The sequence below is a fragment of the Bufo bufo genome, chromosome 9 (genome assembly GCF_905171765.1).
Source record: "Bufo bufo chromosome 9, aBufBuf1.1, whole genome shotgun sequence".
In the NCBI taxonomy this organism is placed as follows: Eukaryota; Metazoa; Chordata; class Amphibia; order Anura; family Bufonidae; genus Bufo; species Bufo bufo.
Window position 1 is genome coordinate 39,349,914 of NC_053397.1, and position 25,650 is coordinate 39,375,563.

Sequence of the window (25,650 nt, forward strand, 5' to 3'; positions counted from 1 at the left end):
ACTTGACTCTGCTCATATTCAGTCATGGCCAGGACAAGGATCAAACATACAACCATGGCGCTCTGTATATCTGCACATATGCGTGCATACTTTTAATACTGGTCCCAGACCTGGCTTATTAGTTTGGACTATTTTGAACGCATAAGGGCCACATTCCAGCCCTCCATTATGTTGCCCGTTCATCACCACTGGTTGAGGTCTCTCCTTTCTGAGGAGGATTAAGATGGGTTTAAAGCAGGGTTGCACAAGGTTTTCTGGTTGGGGGCCACATTGCCAGACTGAACCAATGACGAGGGACGAAAATAAAACTTAAAGGGGTATTGAAAAATGAAATACTGTATTTATGGCATGTGGAACATACAGTATATACCATTAGTGTCTAGTTACAGTTCCAGAACTCCCATCTAATGGGAGAAACACATGAAAAATACATGTGAGCAGCCACAAGACAAACATACATGTAAGTTGCCAGATGGTTGGGGCCACACAGAATGGTATCAAGGGCACCCCTGGTCTAAAGGAACCCCATAGCAAATTCCAACCTTCCAATTCATGCCCACTGCAAAGGGCAACTCAGTCCTTAGGGGAAATATATTACGCCCCTCACTCCAGAATTCTAGCTTCAAAAAGTAGCAAAATATTGCTTTGTGACTATTTGGGCTTGTTTGCGAAAAAATGTTGTAACCCTTTGCATTTTTACAGTACTCCCTCCAGTTTTGAAAAGTTTCTGATTTAGGCATTTTCAGGAGATCCGGTGACGAACTGGGCTCTCCATGGGGCTGCCAGGAAGCCCGGTGACATCACCGGCACTGATGGGCGGGCTTTAGCGCTGCCCTAGCCAGTAAAACGCTAGGGCAGTGCTAAAGCACGCCCATCAGAGCCGGTGACGTCACCGAACATTGTGTTATTGTAAACAAAAAAGCCTGTATCCTGCACGATCTAACGCAGGGCAAGGGAGCATGAGATGCTCCGATGCCAACATCAGGGGTGCTGCCTGGGTGAAAATAAGGGTATGTCCGGGTCCGGACAACCCCTTTAAACATGCACTAAATCTACCCAACATTGTGTGATATCTGATAAGTCTGGGACAAATGACAGCAATGCAGACTCCTGCAAAACTGATTTTCAAAATTCCCCTCATGGTAAATCTGCCCCTTTTTGTTGTTTCCCATTGTTTCACAGTACGAATGGAGACGGGTGCTTAGATAGGACGGCTCCTAGTCATCCCCCTATACGTCCATCTAGGATATTTAGCCAGCAACCACAATGAATGCACACCATCTAATACACTTTGGACAGATGCAGCCGATCGCGGCTGCCCGGCAGCAGGGAGTTAATTGTTAACCGTGCTGGTTAATGCGCCGGAGAGTCGGGCATCCAAATTGTGACATCCAGTTAAAAGAGTTCAGAGATTAATCCATTTAGTGTCAATCCCGTCTCTTCCAGAACAAAAAAAATTGTAAATTTTATGGACAAATAAAGATGAATTACAGAAGTCTTCCAACAGAGATCATTTAGAATAATAATTCACTTATTCATGTGGAACTAGTGGGAACAAGCGCCTGGGATTCCTCTTCTTAAAGGCTCGGTTTCCACTTTCAGGTTTTTTTTAAAGCCAAAGTCAGGAGTGGATTCAAGAAGAGAACAAGAGCCAGTGTTTCCTTTATACGTGTCCTCAGTTCACGATCCGTTCACGGCTTTGGCTTCAAAAACCGTAAGTGTAAATCCGGCCTAGAGGAGCGATCCGGGCAGAACTGAGACACTGTGCTATGCATAATGCAAGGCTGTAGGGGGCAGTGCATGGCACCAGTACTCTTTCCTTAAGGCCTCATGCACACGGCCGTTGTTTTGGTCCGCATCCGACCTGCAGTTTTTGCGGCTTGGGTGCGGACACATTCACTTCAATGCGGCAGCAAAAGATGCGGACAACACTCTGTGTGCTGTCCGCATCCGTTGCTCCGTTACGTGGCCCCGCAAAAAAAAATATATAACCTGTCCTATTAGGATAGGCAGTTATATTAATGGCTGTCCGCGCCGTTCTGCAAATTGCGGAACGCACAAGGAAGCCATCTGTGTTTTGCGGACCGTAAAACACACAACAGTCGTGTGCATGAGGCCTAAAGGGGTTGTCTCACTTCAGCAAGTGGCATTTATCATGTACAGAAAGTTAATACAAGGCACTTACTAATGTATTGTGATTGTCTGTGTTGCCTCCTTTGCTGGCTGGATTTATTTTTCTATCACATTATACACTGCTCGTTTCCATGGTTACAACCGCCCTGCAATCCATCAGCGGTAGTGGTGCTTGCAAACTATAGGAAGTGTGTAAGCTGGGCCATGTACTGCTTGGGGGACTTGTTACCACTGTGGTCAGTCATTGGCTGCATGTGCAAATTAGACGGGGTTAGTAAATCTACACAATGTTTTTTGTAGGATAGCCCCTTTAGGGTCCATTCACACGTCCGTGGTGTGTTGCAGACCCTCAAATTGCGGATCCACAACACACCCTATAGAAATGCCTTTTCTTGTCCGCAGCTGCGGACAAGAAAAGGACATGTTCTATCTTTTGCGGAGCTGCGGACCAGAAGTTCGGGGCCGAAACCCGGAAGTTCGGGGCCGCGCCCTGCAAATGGGGAAGTGGAGAGCACATAGTGTGCTCTCCGCTTCACGTCCGGGCCCATAGAGAATGAATGGGTCCGCACCCGTTCCGCAAAATTGCGGAACGGGTGCGGACCCTTTTGCGGACGTGTGAATGGGGCCTTGAATGGAACCGTTTTAACTCTTGAATTACACAGATGACAGCCATTGCACAGCATGTTGTCTGCTCACTAGTTATCACCTCATCTTTAATTCCATCATATCTGCCTGTTATCTCTATGGACGGAAGTTATTCCATTTAATGTTCTTTTTTGAATAAGTTCACATTCAAATGTACGGAACTGATATTTGACAACACATCTCCCGCATGTGAATACCCCCTTAGTATGAGGTGCTATTTATGCTTGCAGATCATGAACGCTGCTAAGGAAAAATAAAAGGTGGCCCAATATTGACCTTCAAAAGATCAGAAGTCACATATGCATAATACGTATCCTTTACTCTCCTATGCAAGAAGCACATCGGGTAGCAGACAGTAATTTGTATACCGGGTTAATTATTCACCATTTCTCCTTTCACTGCTGGGAGGTCGAGTAAAATAAAATCTCAGTATGTACTGAGGACATGAACAGAAGCCCAAGACTATATTTAAAGTACGCTTTAAGCTTACACTGCTCCATACTGCAAACTTTAAAGTGGTTTTCCAGTATTTAAATACTGATCTATCCTGAGGAATATCACGGCTTCTCCCATTCAAGTGAATGAAATTGAAGTGCAATACCAAGCTCCGCCACTATGCAAAGTATGGCGCTGTGCTTGGTATACAATGAGGAGGCTGCAAAGCTTGTCCCACCGCTGCAGTCCCTCCAAACAGCTGAGAATGGTGGGTTCAGACAACACATTGATGAGTTTGGGGAGCATCCGAATCTCCCCAACAGATGATATCGGGGTTAGACATGAATCGGGCAAAATGAATATTTTCACCCGATCCTTTTGTTCTCCGGAGAGATAAGCCGTTTCCAGAACTTTCTAGCAGCGGCTTTCTCTGCTCGCTCCATGGCATACATAGACAGCTTTCAGTCTTACACCGTGGTCTCCAACCTGTGACAATCATGCCCTAGAAACATTTCATCACGGCTGGAGATCACGGTCACGCACTTTAGTCTAAAGTTGATCAAAACGGACCATTTCAACCAAAACGATCATCGGCTGAAATATAACATCGATGGATCGTTTTAGCCGTCCAATAATAGACCATTATCGTTGGAAAAGTCGCAGTGTTTAATATTTTCATCCAGTTGTCAGACGAAGGATCGGTCATTCAAAGAAAAAGCGTTCGCAAATGAAAGATCTTTCTCTGAATGTTCCCAGGAAGATACTTCAAAAAGAATATATATGTCGGCATTACCTTTAATCCTCCTGCCAAACCGTGGTCTTGATTAACACGGTGGTGCTCAGCATAAAAGAGTATCCTTTACAGGAGAGTATCCTGTACAGGCCCCGCTGAAGGTAAGTTGCGCGAAAAGGCCGTCGCTTATGCTTGCACCCCACATCCTGACTAGCCATGCATCTAAAGGACTTTTACATATGGTGAGTTCCCGCATCTTATATATCCTTGGTATGGGTTCCCAGAAAGATCTTTCGTCCATCGCTTGGTTGCATTGAACACGTATGAGCAGTCTGAACAACTGTAATGGCCAATATGGACGGACATGTGCAAGGCCGTGTCTGCAGAATGACTGCATATTCAACCATCAGCCGACCTCTATCTAATTTGTATGGACACCTTCAGACTATAAACAGTTAGGCCCCTTTCACACGGGCGAGTATTCCGTGCGGATGCGATGAGTGAGTTGAACGCACAGCACCCGCACTGAATCATGACCCATTCATTTCTGTGGGGCTGTGCACACGAGCTGTGATTTTCACGCATCACATGCTCCTCTTTGTGCGTTTTTCACGTAACGCAGGCCCCATAAAAATGAATGGGGTTGCGTGAAAATCGCAAGCATCTGCAAGCAATTGCGGATGCGGTGCGATTTTCACGCACGGTTGTTAGGAGACGATCGGGATGGGGACCCGATCATTATTATTTTCCCTTATAACATGGTTATAAGGGAAAATAATGCATTCTGAATACAGAATGTATAGTACAATAGCACTGGAGGGGTTAAAAAGAAATAAATAAATAATTAAACTCACCTTAGTCCACTTGATCGCGCAGCCGGCTTCTCTTCTGTCTCCTTCTTTGCTGATTGCAGGAAAAGGACCTGTGGTGACGTCACTCCGGTCATCACATGATCTTTTACTATGGTGATGGATCATGTGATGGACCATGTGATGACCGGAGTGACGTCACCACAGGTCCTTTTCCGGCAATCAGCAAAGGAGACAGAAGAGATGCCGGCTGCGCGATCAAGTGGACTAAGAAGAGTTTAATTATTTTTTTTAACCCCTCCAGCGCTATTTTACTATGCATTCTGTATTCAGAATGCTATTATTTTCCCTTATAACCATGTTATAAGGGAAAATAATACAATCTACAGAACACCGATCCCAAGCCCGAACTTCTGTGAAGAAGTTCGGGTTTGGGTACCAAACATGCACGATTTTTCTCACGCGAGTGCAAAACGCATTACAATGTTTTGCACTCGCAGGGAAAAATCGCGCATGTTCCCGCAACGCCCGTGTGAAAGAGGCCTTAGACCTAGGAACATGTAAATTAATTGTGGGCAAATTAAACTTTTACACCTAGTTTTTCAGCCTTCACTTGCCGCCTGCAGCATGAAGTGCCCCCATTCACCTAAACAAGGTCAAGAGTGACTGTTTGGCTTACGTGGGGCTGGTATATGATGGTACACTGCGATTCTCTGGTATGGAATAACACAGTCTGCTGTGTCATTTCATAAAGAACATACTGCTCTTTATTTATTTTTACTTATACGGTATCTGGAAACCCCCCTATGTATACATACCTCTGAAGGACACTGAAAAACGTAGTATGAAAGCAGCCTTACAGGTCTGGATATGGGACTCGGCTCCAATACCAGGTGCAGGCACAGCTATACCTATGAAGCTGAATAAAACACAAAGGGCCGGCGACACAAGCTACAGAGCCATGGCATATCCTAAGGGTAATCCCTAAGCCCCCATAATTTAAGTCCATGAAAATGACTTTGATTGTGTCGCTTATACACTCGCTCTGATTTACTGTGTTCTATTGCCCTCTAGAGGTCAATGAACAAAGTGACATCAAATTATGTAAACATTGGTTTATTTTCTTTAGCGCCAAAGTATTTTACGTCAAAAACCAATATAGTGCTCATAAATTCCGCATTCATCATTTTCCTATACATCTCTCGCTCTCTGACAACAGTGCAGGCAGGCTGGTACATATTAGCCAGGTTCTGTGATAGTAAGATATCCAGTCATTAAAGGGATTATCCACAACCAAATTTAGTCCATTTATTTCACCAAACAAACGCGGCTCTTTCCCGTAACATGCGCACTCCGAACCTCTGCCATTCCCGCTGGTAGATCCAAAGTTCCTGTGTTGTGTCAAGACAAGCAAGGACTGCGCCTCCTTTCCATGCGATCAGTCGCGGGTCCATATCCTGGGTAAAATCAAACAACCCGCAATCAAACTGAGGTTATGGCACTTTCTGGATATCTAAACTTAAAAAGTACAGCATTTAAAATCTGCTTTCAGCCTGACCTGGTCTATGGGTTGTGTTTGATATTACAGCTCACTCACTGTTAAGTGACTTTCCATACGAGGGACAAGAGTGGCACTGTTTTTGGGGGAAAAAGCAGGCCCTTTGTTAAAAACAAAAACAGTGGGAAAGCCTGCTGAGGGTGGATTTACATGGTTCTGCTGCGCTGTTTGACATGGATCCTGCCTAGAAAGCACTGCAAATAATAAGCACTGACATTTACGATAACAGGGGTTTCAAAAAAATGAATGGGATCTCTAGCAACTGCAAGATAGGTCATCAATATCTGATTGGTGGGGTCCAGTCCGGCCACCCTCGCCAGTCAGGGGGCCGCTGTACTCAAGCGAGTGACTTCTTGTCTATTACTCTCATTGCCATTGAGCAGCTCAATCTTATTCAATGGGACTGAGCCGCCGTACTGGACCAAACACAGCCACCGTACAATGAACTGCACTGTGCTTGGTATATATGGCCACAGGGCATGTGGAAACCTGGCAGCCCCTCCAAACAGCTGGTCGGCAGGGGTGCTAGGAGTCGGACCCCCACTAAGCTGATATTGATGACCCATCCTGATGATAGGATATCAATATATAAAGTCTCAATTGTAGATTATAATTATTTTTTGTATTTTTTTTTGTCGTTATAATTACATATTTACGACAAATTATTCAGATAGTATTTAGTTTATTAAAAGGGATGGGGGGGGGGTTGGACATGCTAACTAAACCAATAAACATTATACATATATACACACACCTAGAAATACACATAGAATCACCTTTAATAATAAGTGATTGACAATTATCTGCTGTATAGCTCAGTAGGTTCACTAACATATCTTTAGATGTGGAGTTTCTATGGACATGGGCGACAACACCTCTTGCTCTAGTGCATATTCGCTCCGTGGTAATTATTCACGTGGCTCAAACTGTATAATCTGGTGTCATACCAAATATTAATTACACAGGATCCCCATATGTACAATAAGCAGTGTAGAATATTCTTTACTTTTGGTCTTGTTATCACTTCTACATTTTCAACCACTCTTCTGAAGGACGGAGGCATCTTATTGAGGATTCGATGTTGCAGAAACTGCTGGGCCTTGGGGAACATTAGCCCCCCTCCGACCACCAAGATGGAGCTGTACATCTTCTTTTTTGTATCATCGGAGGCTGAAAGGAAATGTAGAAAATTTTGAATATTTCACTCCCAGGAAAAAAAAAAAAAAAAGGACTTCAAACATTTAAAGCGAAATTGTCACCTCAAAAACGCATATAAAAGCGCCAGCGTTACCTTATAGTAGCCCCCAGTCTGTTCATAATCATATGTTTGATCCGTAGTCGGATGCTCATTTACGTAAAAAACCTATATTTTAAGCGCCAGCAGCGCTATCTTGCCGGTCAGCTTCAAGTCAAGGTAAGCACGCCCCCTTACCGTCCCCTCTCTTGACTTTGATTGACAGCCTGAAGTGCGGCCGGGACCGTGCCTTATCGCGGCTAACAGCGGCAGCCGGAGACAGGATCGCGCCTTATCAAGGAGCGCACCGCGCATGCGCGAGACTTCTGGCTGTCAATCAAACAAGAGAGGGGACGGTTATGGTGTGTGCTTACATTGACTTGAAGCTGACAGGCAAGATAGCGCTGACGGCGCCTAAAATATAGTTTTTTTAAGCAAATAAACATCAGACTACCGAATCAAACATATGATTAGGAACAGACTGGGGGCTACTATAAGGTAATGCTGGCGGTTTTATATGCGTTTTTGAGGTAACAGGTTCCCTTTAAATTGATGCATTTCAGATCTGAACAGTTTTAAAGGGCTATAAAAAATACTGTGCAATCGCTAGCTATTTGCAATATGCAGTCTACATTTTACTGCATTACAATTTTTCATTCATTTCTCAATTTCTTGGTCACGTCTTCCTTAAATGGAAGAGTCGGTCTTAGTCTCGACACAGGTAGGAAACTGCTCCTCCTCCTGTCAGTGTAGAGATGTCGGCAGAGCATGTGACCAAAAAGGTTGGTCTCCCTTCTAGGCAGTGTGACAAGGCGCATCCTTAGGTCCTTCCCACTTAGGCCTCCTGCACACGAACGTGTGCGCCCCGTTGCCGTATTTGCGGATCCGCAATACACGGGTGCTGTTCCGTGGCCATTCCACATCCCGGATGTGGACCCATTCACTTGAATGTGTCCGCAAATCCGGACATGCGGAATGGTGCGGAACGGAAGCACGGAACGGAACCCTACGGAAGCACTACGGAGTGCTTCCGTGGGGTTTCGTCCCGTACTTCCGTTACGCAAAAAGATAGGACATGTCCTATCTTTTTGTGGAACTGCCGGATCGCGGACCCATTAAAGTGAATGGGTCCGCGATCCGCTGCGGCTGCCCCACGGACTGTGTTCGTGCATTGCGGCCCGCATTTTGTGGGCCGCAGCACGACCACGGGGTGCACACGTTCGTGTGCAGGGGGCCTTAGCAGCATCATCAACCCTATTCGGATTTGTACCAACTTATGTGAATGTAGCTGGACACTTGGACTGACTCTTGACAATTTTCCCATTTCCTCCCACCTAGATGGTGTAACAGCTCATAGCAAACTCCAGCTGGCCAGTACACTATACTGGGACCTCCCCCATAGCTGTGTCACTCTGCTGGGACTTCGCCCTAAGGCCCCTTGCAGACGAGCGTGTCCGGATTAGGTCCGGATGCGTCCCGGTGCATTGCGGCAAACCCGCGCGAGTAGGTACGTAATTGACTGCGATTACGTTCCGTTGTTCAGTTTTTATCGCGCAGGTGCAATGCGTTTTGCACGCGCGTGATAAAAAACTGAATGTGGTACCCAGACCCGAACTTCTTCACAGAAGTTCAGGTTTTGGTTCAAGGTTGTGTAGATTGTATTATTTTCCCTTATAACATGGTTATAAGGGAAAATAATAGCATTCTGAATACAGAATGCATAGTACAATAGGGCTGGAGGGGTTAAAAAAAAAAAAATAAATTTAACTCACCTTAATCCACTTGTTCGCGCAGCCGGCATCTCTTCTGTCTTTTGTGAGGAATAGGACCTTTTGGTGATGGATCATGTGACGGACCATGTGATGAACGTAGTGACGTCATCAAAGGTCCTATTACTCACAAAAGAAGACAGAAGAGATGCCGGCTGCGCGAACAAGTGGATTAAGGCGAGTTAAAACATTATTTTATTTTTTTTAACCCCTCCAGCCCTATTGTACTATGCATTCTGTATTCAGAATGATATTATTTTCCCTTATAACCATCATATAAGGGAAAATAATAATGATCGGGTCCCCATCCCGATCGTCACCTAGCAACCGTGCGTGAACATTCGCACCGCATCCGCACTTACTTGCGGATGCTTGCGATTTTCACGCAACCCCATTAATTTCTATGGGGCCTGTGTTAAGTGAAAAACGCACAAAGAGGAGCACGCTGCGAATTTCACGCAACGCACAGGTGATGCGTGAAAATCACCGCTCATGTGCGGAGCCCCATAGAAATGAATGGGTCCAGATTCAGTGCGGGTGCAATGCGTTCACCTCACGCATTGCACCCGCGCGGAAATCTTGCCCGTGTGAAAGGGGCCTAACTGTGTCAGCTGATGGCAGCTAGGGTGGTTTCGATACCAAAATTTAGATTTGGTTTCGATACCATAAAAAAGTATTGCGATACTCGATACCACGCAAAAAATTAATAAATAAAAAGCGTGCGTGCGTTCCGCATTTTATGGGACGTCCGGCCCATAATCGAACAGTCCTATACTATTTTGTGGGGGGGACAAGGTGACTAAAAAAAATAAAATTTTATATGTAAAATTGGGAAAGTGGGGGTGATTTATACTTAATATTTTGGTGTGTTTTTTTTTTCTACTTTTTATTTAGTAACTATTTCCCCCCTTAGGGGCTAGAACCTGGAATCTTTTAATCCCTTGTCCTATTCACCCTAATAGAGCTCTATCAGGGTGAATAGTACTTTACACTCTCCCTGCTGCCCTGTGCTTTGTGCACACAGAAGCAGGGAGATTACCATGGCAGCCATGGATTCAGTAGCGTCCTGGCTGCCATGGTAACTGATCGGAGCCCCACAATTACACAGCTGGGGCTCCGATCAGAAGCTGACACTGCCACCAATGAGAGGAGGTGAGGGGACTCTGTGGCCACTGCCACCAATGATTTTAATACTGGGGGGTGGAAGGGAGGGGGCGCACTGCGCCACCAACGTTTAATACAAATACAGCCGGCGGCAGAAACACATTGCTGGCACCTGACCTCTGACAGATCTTAGCGCCCTGTCAGAGGTCGGGTGCCGGCAATGTGTTTCTTGCTGCCAGCTGTATTTGTATTAAACGTTAACTATCATTGGTGGCGCAGTGCGTCCTCCCCTCCTCTTCGTTCCCATTGGTGGCAGTGGCAGCACAGGGGGAGGGATAGACTGCTTCCTTCTCCCCGTGCTGCTGAGGGAACATGGCCGCGCTGAGAGCAGTGTGATCCATGTTCTCTGATACTGGGCTGTGCAGTAGCACAGCCTAGTATCGATAAAAGGCAAATCCCAGTATCATATCGATACCGGGACAAAAGTATTGATTTGGTATTAAAAATTTGACACCCGAAACAACCCTAATGGCAGCTCTTAAAGGCTATGTACACCTTTGGCACCATTTTTGTATTTATTTTTTTGCATTGTGCTCATTTTTAGCTAAAAATATTTTTTTCATTTGGTCTTTATTAAAAATGTTGAGCCCCTTTCTCTGTGTAGCCTTAAGACTCTCCAGTAGCAAGCTCTGTATTTTTACTCTATCCGTCAGGCAGCTCAGCTGACGGCTCCATATCTCTGACCTCCTAAACACTCATTATTAGAGGGGATATGATAGAAACTTTTAAATACATAAAGGGAATCAACAAGGTAAAAGAGGAGAGAATAGTTAAAAGAAGAAAAACTGCTACAAGAGGACATAGTTTTAAATTAGAGGGGAAAAGGTTTAAAAGTAATATCAGGAAGTATTACTTTACTGAGAGAGTAGTGGATGCATGGAATAGCCTTCCTGCAGAAGTGGTAGCTGCAAATACAGTGGAGGAGTTTAAGCATGCATGGGATAGTCATAAGGCCATCCTTCATATAAGATAGGGCCAGGGGCTATCCATAGTATTCAGTATATTGGGCAGACTAGATGGGCCAAATGGTCCTTATCTGCCGACACATTCTATGTTTCTATGTTTCAAATTCTTACTGATAAGAATGTGGCTCAAATAAGGGTTTATAACCATTTAGTGATTTACAGACCTGCACAAAGTGAAAGTACAATTCACAAAGCTAGACAACCAATAACATTTTGTGACAGAACGGCTGAATATTTTTAATAAAGACCATTTGAGAAAATGATTTGACACCAAAATGAGTAAAATGCAATCATATAAAATTGCCCCCAAAGGTGGACATAGCCTTTAAGCCCTATTTTTTTTGATTGGTTGGATTCTCATGCACATTGGCTCCTGACTCTTCCTATTCTAGCTCTGCATACATCTGCCACTGACTCCATATATACCTGTACCACACACTTTTCTGTAACCGATATGTATACAGTTGGAGATACATAATTGAGATATATACCAGACAAAAGCACAGCCTTATGTCATATGTTTGACTAGTCAGTAGATTTTCCCGGCACCACTAACATAGTTAGAATTTTGCCTAATGTGTGAAATGCTATGTAGAGTTAGGCTACATTCACACGTCAGTATTTTTCTACATCCCGATTTTCGGTCCGTTTTTTGCGGATCCGTTGTTCCTGAAAATGTTTCCGTATGTCATCCGTTTTTTGCGCATCCGCAGAAAACGGAAACATGTGAAAACTCAAATCCGACAGTATATTCTAATCCGCACAATTATTGTGCGAATCATAGCCCCCTGTAAGAGAACAGGTGCTGCCAGGCGGGGGGGGCAGACCCCCTCCCTCCCCTATATTAAATGTGACCAGTGCGGCCCCCCTCCCTCTATATTCATTGGTGGCCAGTGCAGATTCCCAGTATTAAATGTGTCCAGTGCGGCCTCACTTCTTCCCCCCCCCCCCATCATTGGTGGCAGCGGAGAGTTCCGATCGGAGTCCCAGTTTAATCGCTTGGGCTCCAATCGGCTACCATGGCAGCCAAGACTATTGCAGTCTTGGCTGCCATGGTTACTTAGCAATAAATAGAAGCATTATACTTACCTGCAACTGCGATGTCTGCGACCGGCCGGGAGCTCCTCCTACTGGTAAGTGAAAGGTCAGTGCGGCGCATTGCTTATAGCACAGACCTGTCACTTACCAGTAGGAGGAGCTCCCGGCCGGACACAGACATTGCAGCTCGCAGTCGCAGGTAAGTATAATGCTTCTATTTATTGCTAAGTAACCATGGCAACCAGGACTGCAATAGCGTCTTGGCTGCCATGGTAACCGATCAGAGCCCAAGCGATTAAACTGGGACTCCGATTGGAACTCTCCGCTGCCACCAATGATGGGATGGGGGGGGGAGGTGAGGCGGCACTGGTCACATTTATAATACTGGGAATCCGCACTGGCCACCAATGAATATAGAGGGGGGGCGCACTGGACACATTTAATACTGGGAATCCGCACTGGCCACCAATGAATATAGAGGGAGGGGGGCCGCACTGGTCACATTTAATACAGGGGAGGGAGGGGGGTCTGCCCCCTCCTGCCTGGCAGCCCCTGATCTCTTACAGGGGGCCGTGATCAGCACAATAATTGTGCGGATCACAGCCCCCTGTAAGAGATCGGGTGCTGCCAGGCAGCAGGGGGCAGTCATGTACACAGTTCTCAGTATATTCTAACTAGAAGCGTCCCCATCACCATGGGAACGCCTCTGTGTTAGAATATACTGTCGGATCTGAGTTTTTCACGAAGTGAAAAATCAGATCTGTAAAAAACTTACTGGGAATCCGCACTGGCCACCAATGAATATAGAGGGAGGGGGGCACTGGTCACATTTAATACTGGGGAGGAAGCCTAATTTCCAGGAACGGAATCCGCATAAAACGGATGACATACGTAATGACATACGAATGTCTTCCGTTTTTTTCGGATCTATTGACTTTGTATTGGTCCAGGATCCGATTTTTGCAGAAAAGAATAGGACATGTTTTATATTTTTTCGGACATGCGGAACGGAACAACGGAAACGGACAGCACACATTGTGCTGTCCGATTTTTTCCAGGACCCATTGAAAATGAATGGGTCCAGATCTGGTCCAGATCTGTTCCGCAAAAAACGGAACAGATCAGGAAAGAAAAAACGGACGTGTGAATGGACCCTAAGAGACGAGAAATATTCATGAAAGAGCAAAGTATTTGATGTTTTCCTACATATATTGACTGATAATGTACGATAACAATATACTTATATACATTATATTATACCCAAGAGAAAATGTAAATGTGAGACAGCAATTGATAGTGGTGACAGAGGACTGGATATCAGACTTACTGCAGCAGTCAATGCTATGAAGAATTGCCTTATCCAGGCCCAGTGCTTTCCCTTCAAACTGAGATACCATTGCTTTCCTGGAGAATAAACTGGCAGAGCTCTCCTCCCCATCATGGCCATGCCCCATGCCATCACCCTGAGAGGGTCCAAGCTCTGCTTCCATCAGGTGTGCTCTTTCTGAAACATCCATGGCCTGGCTCCGCGCGTCATCAAACATGCTTGGTTTGGGAAAGGCTTTCCGGTCGGCAGCTGCCTTGGATGACTATAAAGAGAGCCCAAATCACAATCAACTGTAGCATATCCAGATGTAGCAGAGCTGAGTGGGCCAATGTAACAAAGCAGAGTATTACTTGGCACAACTTATTGTGTTATTTGTCAGGCCTCATTCACATCAGGGTTTAAGCCTATAGACCTATACCTTTTATTACAATAATTTTTTGTCGTTTTTTTTTAAATATATTTTAAAGTTATAGTTATTTTCATTCATGTGTAAAATATAAATTAATAAACATAACTTTTACATCAATTTTCATACATCAGTTTCATTGGTTTGTTAGTTATGAATTCAAATTATTAATAGATAATAAAAGGGGTTGGACATGCCGATATATTAGTGAAATTGGTTTGGAATATGTAAAATATACATATAAATGTAAAATAAGCATACTTAAACATTCATTATAATAACTATGTAGCATTTTGGGTATGTGTGTGTATATATGTGTGCGCGTCCACATCCGCATCTATACATCCATATATATCCATATAGTTATATAAACCACAAACATATTTATATTTATATACATGCGCATGTGTTCTATAGACCTATACCTTAGATGGAAGGCTGTGAGGCATAGTGGGATAGATTGCCCATTGTATTAAAAAATAAATAAAATAAAAAAAATTTTTTTTTAGCATTGTAAGGCCGAATTCACAGGGCCGTGTTCCGCGGCCGTGAACGGTCCGTGGTATCCCGGCCTGGATTCCTGCTGACAGCGGGAGCGCACGGCGTCATTGGTTGCTTTGACGCCGTGCGCTTCATGCCGCCGCTGCACTACAGTAATACACTCGTATGATCTATACAGTCACATAGTCTACTATGCTATTACATACCTTCTATTTTGCAGCATACAGATGTATACTAGCCTGACAAAGCCTTAAAGGACACCCTTTTACCCCCTCCATGAGGTGAACGGTGCCGATGGATACAGACTACCGTCTACACCAATGTAATGTGAACAGGGCCTCACTTAAAATATTTACCCTCTGAAGCCACTGCATTTTACAACAACAGGTTATGTGTATCAGTCTGGTCAAGTCTTACCTGATCCTGTTTGCTTTGTGTTGCTAGTAGATAATGCTCATCGTGAGGATCTTCTGGGTCTCCTGGTGATCTGTGCTGTAAAGAAGTCATTTTCTGACCGACAATTCCAAATGTGGCTGGATAGAAGAGAGCCATAGGAGCCTGAAGGGTGACAAACAAAACACTAGCATCAGTAGGGTTAGAAAATGCCATGTGAAAGACAAAATAATAGCAGTCTTATTATTGATGAGGCTGTAAAATCCACCGGACAAAAATAATAGTATCTGATAAAATGTACAGTAGTACAATGGATAGCGGTGAAGTAGGATTATACACCAGTCAGAATGAATCAGCTAAACAAATACCATTGACATGTACGCCAGTAGTAATACTCCACTGATGTGTAGAATACTGATAATATGCATTGTACTAGTAATAATAAGAACACAAAAAGAACTCTTGATCTGACCTGAAGTTTTTCATCTCCCAGTCTCATTTGGTACAACAAGGCTGGAGAATCTGGATGCCGCACCTGCAACTCATGATCCTGCAGTCCACTAATGTCCTAAAGAAAACACACAATTAGGACTCATGCACGAAAAACGAGATTTTTGTATAACTTACCAGTAAAATCTCTTTCTCGCTCTTCCTTGGGGGACACAGGAAACCTTGGGTATAGCTCATCTCCATAGGAGGCGTGACACTAAGTGAAAGACTGTTAAGCCCCTCCTCCAGCAGCTATACCCTCAGCCTGGAGAGAGAGACTTCCAGTTATGTGCCCAAGTAGTTAAAACAAAGGCAAGGATCAACCAAAATAACACCAACAAGTCAAAACACCCGTCAGGGCAACCAAAACAATGGGTGGGTGCTGTGTCCCCCAAGGAAGAGCGAGAAAGAGATTTTACTGGTAAGTTATACAAAAATCTCGTTTTCTCGCCCAATTCCTTGGGGGACACAGGAAACCTTGGGACGTTCAAAAGCAGTCCAAAAATAGGGAGGGACCACAAACCCAAGATGCATTAAAGCACCATAGGCATTAAGGCACCGCCGCCTGCAAGACCAGGCGGCCCAAAGCAGCATCCGCCGATGCATAAGTGTTCACCCTGTAGAACTTGGTGAAAGTGTGCAAAGAAGACCAGGTGGCCGCCTTACACAATTGTTCAGCCGAAGCTCGATTTCGCTGAGCCCAGGAAGCCCCGACCGCTCTGGTAGAATGAGCGGTAACACCAAAGGGCGGCTCTCTGCCCTTAGCACGGTAAGCCTCAGCAATAGCCATCTTGATGAAGCGGGCAATAACCACTTTAGATGCCGCCAGCCCCCTGCGCGGACCCTCCGGAACCACAAATAGAGAATCCGAGCGCCGAAAGGGTCTAGTTACATCCAAGTAGATCCTCAGAGCCCTAACAACATCCAGACGGTGAAGATCCCGTTCCCGAGGATGAGACGGGGACGGGCACAGAGAAGGAAGGACAATATCTTCATTTAGGTGAAAAGCGGACACCACCTTCGGAAGGAAATCCGGAACCGGGCGGAGAACCACCTTGTCCTGGTGAAAAACCAAGAGGGGTTCTACGCAAGAAAGTGCCGCCAATTCAGATACACGCCGAAGAGACGTGATAGCAACGAGGAAAAAAACTTTGCAAGACAACAAGCGAAGGGAAACCCTACGCAGAGGCTCGAAAGGAGAAGATTGGAGAGCCGTTAGCACAACATTAAGATCCCAAGATGGAACGGAAGCGCGATACGGGGGAGCATAGTGAGCAACCCCCTGAAGAAAGGTCTTAACTGGACCGAGCGGAGCCAGAGGGCGCTGGAAGAGGATCGAAAGCGCTGAGATCTGACCCTTTAGGGTACTGAGACCCAAACCCAAGTCCAGACCAGACTGCAAGAAGGATAAAATCGTGGGGAGAGAAAACCGAAGGGGATGAACATCCAAGGTCTCACAGAAGTTCAAATAGGCCCGCCAGGTTCGGTAATAAATCCTGGACGATGCCGGTTTTCGCGCACGAATCATGGTACGGACCACGTCAGCAGAAAACCCCCGCCGCGTTAGGACTGGTTTCAATAGCCACGCCGCTAAACGTAGCGACCCTAAATGCTGGTGGAAGATCGGCCCTTGAGAGAGGAGATCTTCTCTTAGAGGCAGAGGCAAGGGAGCGTCTGCCAGGAGCAGCATAAGGTCGGCGTACCAAGGACGACGAGGCCAATCCGGGGCTATTAGGATCGCAGGCGTGCCTTCCGCCGCGATCTTCCGAAGGACTCGTGGAAGAAGAGGCAGGGGCGGAAAAACGTAGAGGAGAGAAAACCCTGTCCAGGGAAGGACGAGCGCGTCCGCGCCGTAAGCGTCCGGATCCTTGGCTCTGGCCATGAAGGTGGGAAGCTTGTGGTTGAATCTGGAGGCCATGAGATCCACGTCCGGACGACCCCAACGAAGGCAAAGAGACTCGAAGACGTCGGGGTGCAGAGACCACTCGCCCGGGTTGATCGTCGTCCGGCTGAGGAAATCCGCCGCCCAATTGTCCACCCCCGGGATGTAAATGGCCGAAAGGGCTGGAACATGAACTTCCGCCCAGCGAAGGATTAGAGACACCTCCCTCATCGCCGCCGCGCTGCGAGTGCCCCCCTGATGATTTATGTATGCCACAGCCGTGGCATTGTCCGATTGGACACGAACAGGGTGACCTTGAAGCAGCGAAGTCCAATACCGGAGTGAGAGGAGAACCGCCCTCAGCTCCAGAACGTTGATCTGCAGTTTGGACTCCGATGGAGACCAAGTGCCTTGTACGGACCGAGGAGGAAACACCCCCCCCCCAACCCCGCAGACTGGCATCGGTGGTAATCACCAACCAAGTTATCGGCAAGAAGGACTTCCCCTGGAGAGGGGTCCGCAACCACCAGAGGAGAGAGGAGCGAACTTGGGGGGGAAGGGGAAAATGCCGATCCAGACTCTCCTGGGACTTGTCCCAGGCGGACAGAATGGCAGTCTGAAAGGTGCGGGAGTGATACTGCGCGTAGGGGATTGCTTCGAAACAGGACACCATCTGTCCCAAGACTCGCATGCTGAACCGGAAAGAAGGATGGCGGTGGGTCAGAAGGCTCCGAACCGACCGATGAAGGAGCTGGCGCTTTTCTGACGGAAGCCGAACCTCCGCTGCCTCTGTATCCAGCAGCATCCCCAGAAAGATTAGTTGCTTGGATGGAACAAGAGAGGATTTGGGAAGATTGATAATCCAACCGAACCGGCGTAAGGTTTGTAGCGAGAGGTCCACACTGGCAGATGTCAGTGACAGAGAGGGTGCCTTGATAAGGAGATCGTCCAAATATGGAAGAAGAAAAACTCCCCTGGAACGAAGTGAGGCGAGGACAGGGGCTAGGACCTTTGTGAAAACGCGAGGGGCCGTCGCCAGCCCGAAGGGGAGGGCAACGAACTGGTAGTGGTCGGACCCCACTGCAAAGCGCAGAAAGCACTGATGACACCGAGCGATTGGAATATGAAGGTAGGCGTCCTGGATGTCGATAGAGGCCAGGAACTCCCCTTTTTCCAGAGAGGCCACCACCGACCTGAGAGACTCCATCCGGAACCGCTGAAGACGAAGGAAACGGTTTAACCGTTTTAGATCCAGAATGGGACGAACCGAGCCTTCTTTTTTGGGGACCACAAAAAGGTTCGAATAGAACCCCTTGAATCTTTCTTCCATAGGAACCGGAGCGATGACCCCTTTGTCCAGAAGGGTACGAGTGGCAGTAAAGAAATCGGCCGCCCCTTGGGGATCCCGGGGAACCCGGGAGCGAAAGAACCGAACTGGGGGGAGGGACGCAAACTCGAGTTTGTACCCGGAAGACACCACCTCGAGAGCCCAGGCGTCGGAGACGTGCGCCTGCCAGAAGTCCCTGAACAGGAGGAGACGTCCCCCCACCCGGGTGGGTGGGGGCGCACCTTCAGGTAGGGTTCTGCTTGGTCGCGGGAGGGCGAGCAGGCTGTGATTTGCGCCAGGAGGGCTGGGTCCGAAAAAAAGGTTTCTTACGTCTGTCTTGGACAGGGTTAGAGAATGGACCTGAAGTGGTGCGAGGTGTGGGAGCCCTGCGGGAAGACCTGAAGCGAGAAAAGGTGGGACGGCCTCGAGTAGTGCTCCTAGTCCTGGATTGGGGAAGATGTGTACTCTTCCCTCCCGTGGCTTCGGAGATGATTTCATCCAAGCGGGTCCCGAACAATCGAGAACCAGTGAAGGGAAGGCCAGTAAGAGACCGCTTTGACGTGGCCGTGTAGAAAAGAAGATGGCTTCGGCAGTATTCCGCAATATCAAAAAATACTTTAATCTGATAGGCATATATATACCCCCCTCATATAAAATACACACCCCGTTACATCATTAGTGCAGATCACTACACAATAAGATACATATGTTCATACTTTAACTCACAGCTAACGACATGTCCATCGAACTCGTGTAGTTCTCCTCGGCGTTCCCTTATCTGTAATGCGCAGTCGCGTCTCAACCCATCTAAAACCCGGAAGTATCATGCGTCGCCATGGCACCCGGTGGCGCACGTGTCTCTAGCCAATGAGCTGCCAGAAGGCCTCACTGACGTCACAGACTGCGCGTCAACCCCGTAACACTCACCCAAGAGCGCACAACCGTGCGTCGATGGCGTGGGTCACATGAGGTACGCAGCCAGTAACAACATCGCGCAAGTACCTGCGCCATGACAACGATGACGCCACGATCAACGCTGCTTACTGTAAAGTAAATATGTGCTATCCGTATCCAAAATGAACTAGTCCATGCACCATATAGATAACAGATAATTGCCTGATTATAGAGGGACATCAAACCGGACTGTACAAATTCATGATCATAACAGGCATAAAGCAAAAACATATCATAGCAAGTACAGATAGCAATACGGACAGTGTATCCCATGTATACATCACATATGGACCATCATCTTAGCACTTTGGCATATAGATTTGGGGACCAATCCCCCGGGGATGTGCTACATATAGGTTAAAATCATAATGTCCCTATACTAAGAGGACAAAACAATGACACATATCAATCGATGGATGAGACATTGAACTCTAGATTCAAACCAAAAGGTTGAAGCGACCTAAGGGTATGGATCCATTTAAGTTCCTTTTTCCTCAGGATTCCCTTCCTGTCCCCACCCCTTCTCAAATTTCCCACGCTATCAATAGCCCGAAATCTCAATTGATTGATAGAATGTTTACAGTCAATGAAGTGTTTGGCAACCGGTTTGTCGAGTGCACCTGTTCTTATTGTACTTTTATGTTTATTAATTCTCTCCCTCAATTCCATCGTAGTCTCCCCCACATAGATCTAGCTACACGGGCACTGTATCATGTAAACCACGTCTGTGGACTTACATGTATAGTGGCCCTTGATTTTAAACCGTTTACCACTGTAGGGATGTGTAAAACCGTCGCCTTTCATGATGCCACCGCAGTTGCAACAGGAAAGGCAAGGGAAATTACCATTCCTCATTGGTGCTAGTCTTTTCTGTCTTTCGATGTCCTTACCCCCTATATCCGCCTTCACCAATCTATCCCGTAGGTTGGGACTCCGTTTGTATGCCATCATTGGGGGAACTGAAAATTCAGTGACTGCAGGCAATCCTTTCTGCAGGATCTGCCATTCCTGTCGCAGGATAGTGGCTATATTGCCGCTATCGCTCCCAAAGATGGATACAAATGGAATTCGGGGGGTCTCATGTTTCTGTGGTTTCCTTACCAAAGTGGAGCATCGTTCCATAGATGTAATCCTATGCTTGGTACGGTTAATCAATTTGGTGGGATAACCTCTCTTACTGAACTTGTCGCACATCTCATCAACTCTAAATTCAAAGAGGGTGTCATCTGATACGATGCGACGTACTCTAAGTAATTGACTCCACGGAAGGGAGCTTACCATATTCTGAGGGTGACTACTGTCATACATTAACAAGGTGTTCTTGTCTGTAGGTTTTTGGAAGAGATCAGTGCAGATCCTTCCATTGAGCACCTGAACCCGGACGTCAAGGAACTGCAGCTCACGGGCAGAATGCATCACGGTGAACTGCAGGTCCCGGACCCCAGAGTTCAGGTGCGCATGGAACTCATCCAACTCAGGCACAGTCCCCGTCCAAATCAAGAAAATGTCATCGATGTAGCGCCACCAGCACAGGACTCTCTCAAAAAATGTGGAGTGATACACCAGCCGATCCTCTACCTCCGCCATGAAGATGTTTGCGTAGGTGGGGGCCACATTGGACCCCATCGCCACACCCCGCTTTTGCTGGTAGAAGGTGTCCCCGAAGAGAAAATAATTCCTCCTCAGGACCACCTCCAGGAGGGCGAGGATCAGCCGGCGCGCCCCAGGAGAGAGCCCTGTGCCGGCCAGGGCCACATCGACGACATTTAAACCATAAGAGTGATCAATGGATGTATACAGGGATACATCAAAACTCACAAGCAAAAACTCCGCCGGCAAGTCAAGTGAATTCAGCTTTGTCAAGAAATGGCCAGTGTCACTGATATAGGAGGGAGCCGTGGTCGCGTGGATCCGCAACACTTTGTCCAAAAAGATGGATACAGGATTAAAGATGGAACCCCTGCCCGACACTATAGGTCAGCCAGGGGGATCCACAAGACTCTTGTGGATCTTTGGTAATACATATATCACAGGGGTGATTGGATGGCTCACACGCAAAAAGCTGTTTAGTTCATCGTCAATGACTCCTTGACTCAGAGCCTCATCCAATAACACCCCTATGATATCTGCTATGTCCCACCTCGGGTCCTTGCTCAATATCTCATAGACATTAATATCTCCTACCTGTCTTTTGATCTCATCAATATATTTACAGGTGTCCATCACGACCACGGCGCCCCCCTTGTCAGCTGGCTTGATCGTCAATTGCTTGTTATGTTCCAGCTCAAGAACAGCCCGTCTCTCATCTTGAGATAGGTTGTGTTTGAACTGGTGGGTTCCCTCCCCCCTCAATTGCTCGATCCGTTTCCTGACAAAACTGATGTAGGTTTCAACAACATGGTTGTTTTGCGGTGGAGTAAAGTGACTTTTATTGCGTAAATCGAAGTTTTTGCACATTAAAGTATCAGTGGACACATCAAGTTGACTAATAGGTACATCAATATTTCTAACTGAAAAGAAAGCCTTTAGTCTCAAGCGTCTAAAGAACTTTTGTAAGTCGAGCTCAAACTCGAACCAGTCCCTTGATGTTGTAGGGCAGAATGTTAGGCCACGGCTTAGTACACTAATTTGTGCTTTGTCAAGCTGGAAGGAAGAAATGTTCACGACCAGGTTCATCATTTCCGCTGTCCGCGTCTCGTTACTCTCCCCTGGATATGGGTGGGGGCCTCTATCGATATTGGGGGAAGGGTTCTTGTTGGATCGGTGGTGTTTCCTACCACCCCTTCTATATCTCCCTCCCCTCTTTTTCTGCTTGGGCCTAAAAAATTAGACGCACCCGATTCGTCAGCGGAATCAGATTGCCCAGTGCTGAAGCCAAATCTGCCTTGATCAAAGCGTTTACCACGTCTACGCCTATTAAACCTTTGTGGCTGAGATGACTGCCAGTTATATATTTTACCAGACTGGTAATCATCTAAATCTCTAGGCCACTTATCTCTCTTGATGTGTTCCACTTCCAACTTATGTCGTGCAATGTGTTGTGTGGTCTTTTCTTTGTATACTGTAAAATCCTCAGCACTCATGAGGTCCTGGATCTGGACTACGATGGAATTGAGGGAGAGAATTAATAAACATAAAAGTACAATAAGAACAGGTGCACTCGACAAACCGGTTGCCAAACACTTCATTGATTGCAAACATTCTATCAATTGAGATTTCGGGCTATTGATAGCGTGGGATATTTGAGAAGGGGTGGGGACAGGAAGGGAATCCTGAGGAAAAAGGAACTTAAATGGATCCATACCCTTAGGTCGCTTCAACCTTTTGGTTTGAATCTAGAGTTCAATGTCTCATCCATCGATTGATATGTGTCATTGTTTTGTCCTCTTAGTATAGGGACATTATGATTTTAACCTATATGTAGCGCATCCCCGGGGGATTGGTCCCCAAATCTATATGCCAAAGTGCTAAGATGATGGTCCAGATGTGATGTATACATGGGATACACTGTCCGTATTGCTATCTGTACTTGCTATTAAATGTTTTTGCTTTATGCCTGTTATGATCATGAATTTGTACAGTCCGGTTTGATGTCCCTCTATAATCAGGCAATTATCTGTGTTATCTATATGGTGCATGGACTAGTTCATTTTGGATACGGATAGCACATATTTACTTTACAGTAAGCAGCGTTGATCGTGGCGTCATCGTTGTCATGGCGCCGGTACTTGCGCGATGTTGTTACTGGCTGCGTACCTCATGTGACCCACGCCATCGACGCACGGTTGTGCGCTCTTGGGCGAGTGTTACGGGGTTGACGCGCAGTCTGTGACGTCAGTGAGGCCTTCTGGCAGCTCATTGGCTAGAGACACGTGCGCCACCGGGTGCCATGGCGAATGCATGATACTTCCGGGTTTTAGATGGGTTGAGACGCGACTGCGCATTACAGATAAGGGAACGCCGAGGAGAACTACACGAGTTCGATGGACATGTCGTTAGCTGTGAGTTAAAGTATGAACATATGTATCTTATTGTGTAGTGATCTGCACTAATGATGTAACGGGGTGTGTATTTTATATGAGGGGGGTATATATATGCCTATCAGATTCTGTGTCATTAGGCTTGACAAAGACTGTTGCACAGTCGAAACGTTCGTTGCCATTTGTGTCTGGAGGTACGATTAAAGTATTTTTTGATATTGCGGAATGCTGCCGAAGCCATCTTCTTTTCTACACGTATACGATTTGGCCTGATGGATCAAGGGCCTACGGTTAGGCTGCTGCATTGATATAGACGCATTATCCTGAGACCGCATAGTGCTGCTTCTACACTACTACTTGTTTCCGCTTTGACGTGGCGTCCGCCGTCCAAACCTTTAACCAAAGCTCCCTCCTAGCCGAAACGGCCAGGGCAGACGAACGGGCTATGAGAGCCCCCGCATCCAGGGATGCCTCACAGACAAATTTGCCGGCTTGAACGATAAGTTGGGCTAGAACACAGAGGTCCTGAATAGGGACGTCGGATTCAAGCTCCTGATCCAGCTGAGACGCCCACTCTGAAACCGCTTTTCCAGCCCAAGCGGAGGCAAAGACCGGCCTGAGGGCGGAACCGGAGGCTGCAAAGATACCCTTTGTAATGGCCTCTATCCGGCGATCTTCAGTGGATTGTAAGGAAGAACCATCTGCAACGGGAATAGCCGTGCTTTTTGACAAACGGGCCACAGGGGGGTCGACTTTAGGTGGTGACGCCCAGTTTGTAATGCAATCCGCCGGGAATGGATAACAGATATCCAACTTCTTAGGCGGGGTAAAACGGGCATCAGGATGGGCCCAGGCCTTAGAAACCACCGACGAGAAGTCAGCGTGGAGGGGAAAAACCGCAGACGCCTGTTTTTGGCGAAAAAAGGAAACACTGTTTTTTTCAGAATTAGGAGGGTCATCGTGAATCTTAAAGGTATCACGGATATTGTTAATAAGATGGCCCACGGCAGAAGCCAGCTTTGAAGGCAAGGCCGAGTCCATATCCCAATCAGAATCGACTAGTTCCCCTTCAGAGGGCATATCCTGTAATGAGGAAGGACCCGACTGAGGGCGCACCCTTGGGGGTGATACCGAAGCATCCGAGGATGATAGGTGCTCCGCCCTGGACCGCTTCTGGGGTTGACGGGCTCTGGAGGTGTCGCCTGGAGAGAGAGACTCAGACGGGTCAGCTAAGGTAGCGGACCCGGAGGGCTCAGCAGGGGAATTATCCGGCTGCGGTAAGGGCAATGCATCTGCAAGGCGGCCCACAACGTTAGTGAGACTGACCACAGCCTGGGAAAGGGATCTAGCCCAGTCAGGGGGATCCAAGAGGCCAGGGGGTGACACAGCAGATGGCGGACCCTGTAATGGGGCTTTGCAAGCCGAGCAATGCGGGTCAGGCTGCCCTTGAGGAAGGGGCGCCTTACATGCGGTGCAGGTATGATACCAAGGACCAGCAGGCACTGAGGGGTCAGACATGTTGGCTGGAAGTAATATAAAAAAACGTCCAGGCCAGAGGGCTGCAGTGCTAGAAGGGGTCAACAGTCCTACCAGGTCACAGTGGGAGCAGACGGCACAGCAGCGGCAACAGCAGCGGCAAAACGGCAGCGGCAACACCTGAGGTAAAAAATGATCCGTCCTGAGAGCAGGCAGGCACGAAGAGGAGGCGGGGCTAGTGAGGAGCAGGAAGAAGAAACGTCCGCCCCTTGACTGAAGCCTAACATACACAGGGGAAGCGGAACGAAGCTCCGCCCACCGATGAAACTTTTCGCGCGCGCACGCGATTCAAAAAAATACATGCCGCCGAAGCCCCACAGAATATTGTCCCCCGTCCACCTCCATATAAGCGGAGGCGAACGACACACCGGT

General features: G+C 47.0%; 1 protein-coding gene across 1 annotated transcript in view; it reads right to left on the reverse strand.

The window, feature by feature from the left end:
- Nucleotides 1-5,855: 5,855 nt before the first annotated feature.
- ACTR8 (actin related protein 8) overlaps nucleotides 5,856-25,650 on the reverse strand; it is a 43,697-nt gene continuing 23,902 nt past the window's right edge. The window contains exons 9-13 of the mRNA XM_040406947.1: nucleotides 15,583-15,678; nucleotides 15,135-15,275; nucleotides 13,811-14,072; nucleotides 7,320-7,483; nucleotides 5,856-6,212 (exon numbers count right to left, since the gene is read on the reverse strand). Of these exons, the coding sequence (XP_040262881.1) occupies nucleotides 6,069-6,212; nucleotides 7,320-7,483; nucleotides 13,811-14,072; nucleotides 15,135-15,275; nucleotides 15,583-15,678 (807 nt within the window). The 3' untranslated portion in view covers nucleotides 5,856-6,068. The remainder of the gene's footprint in view (nucleotides 6,213-7,319; nucleotides 7,484-13,810; nucleotides 14,073-15,134; nucleotides 15,276-15,582; nucleotides 15,679-25,650) is intronic.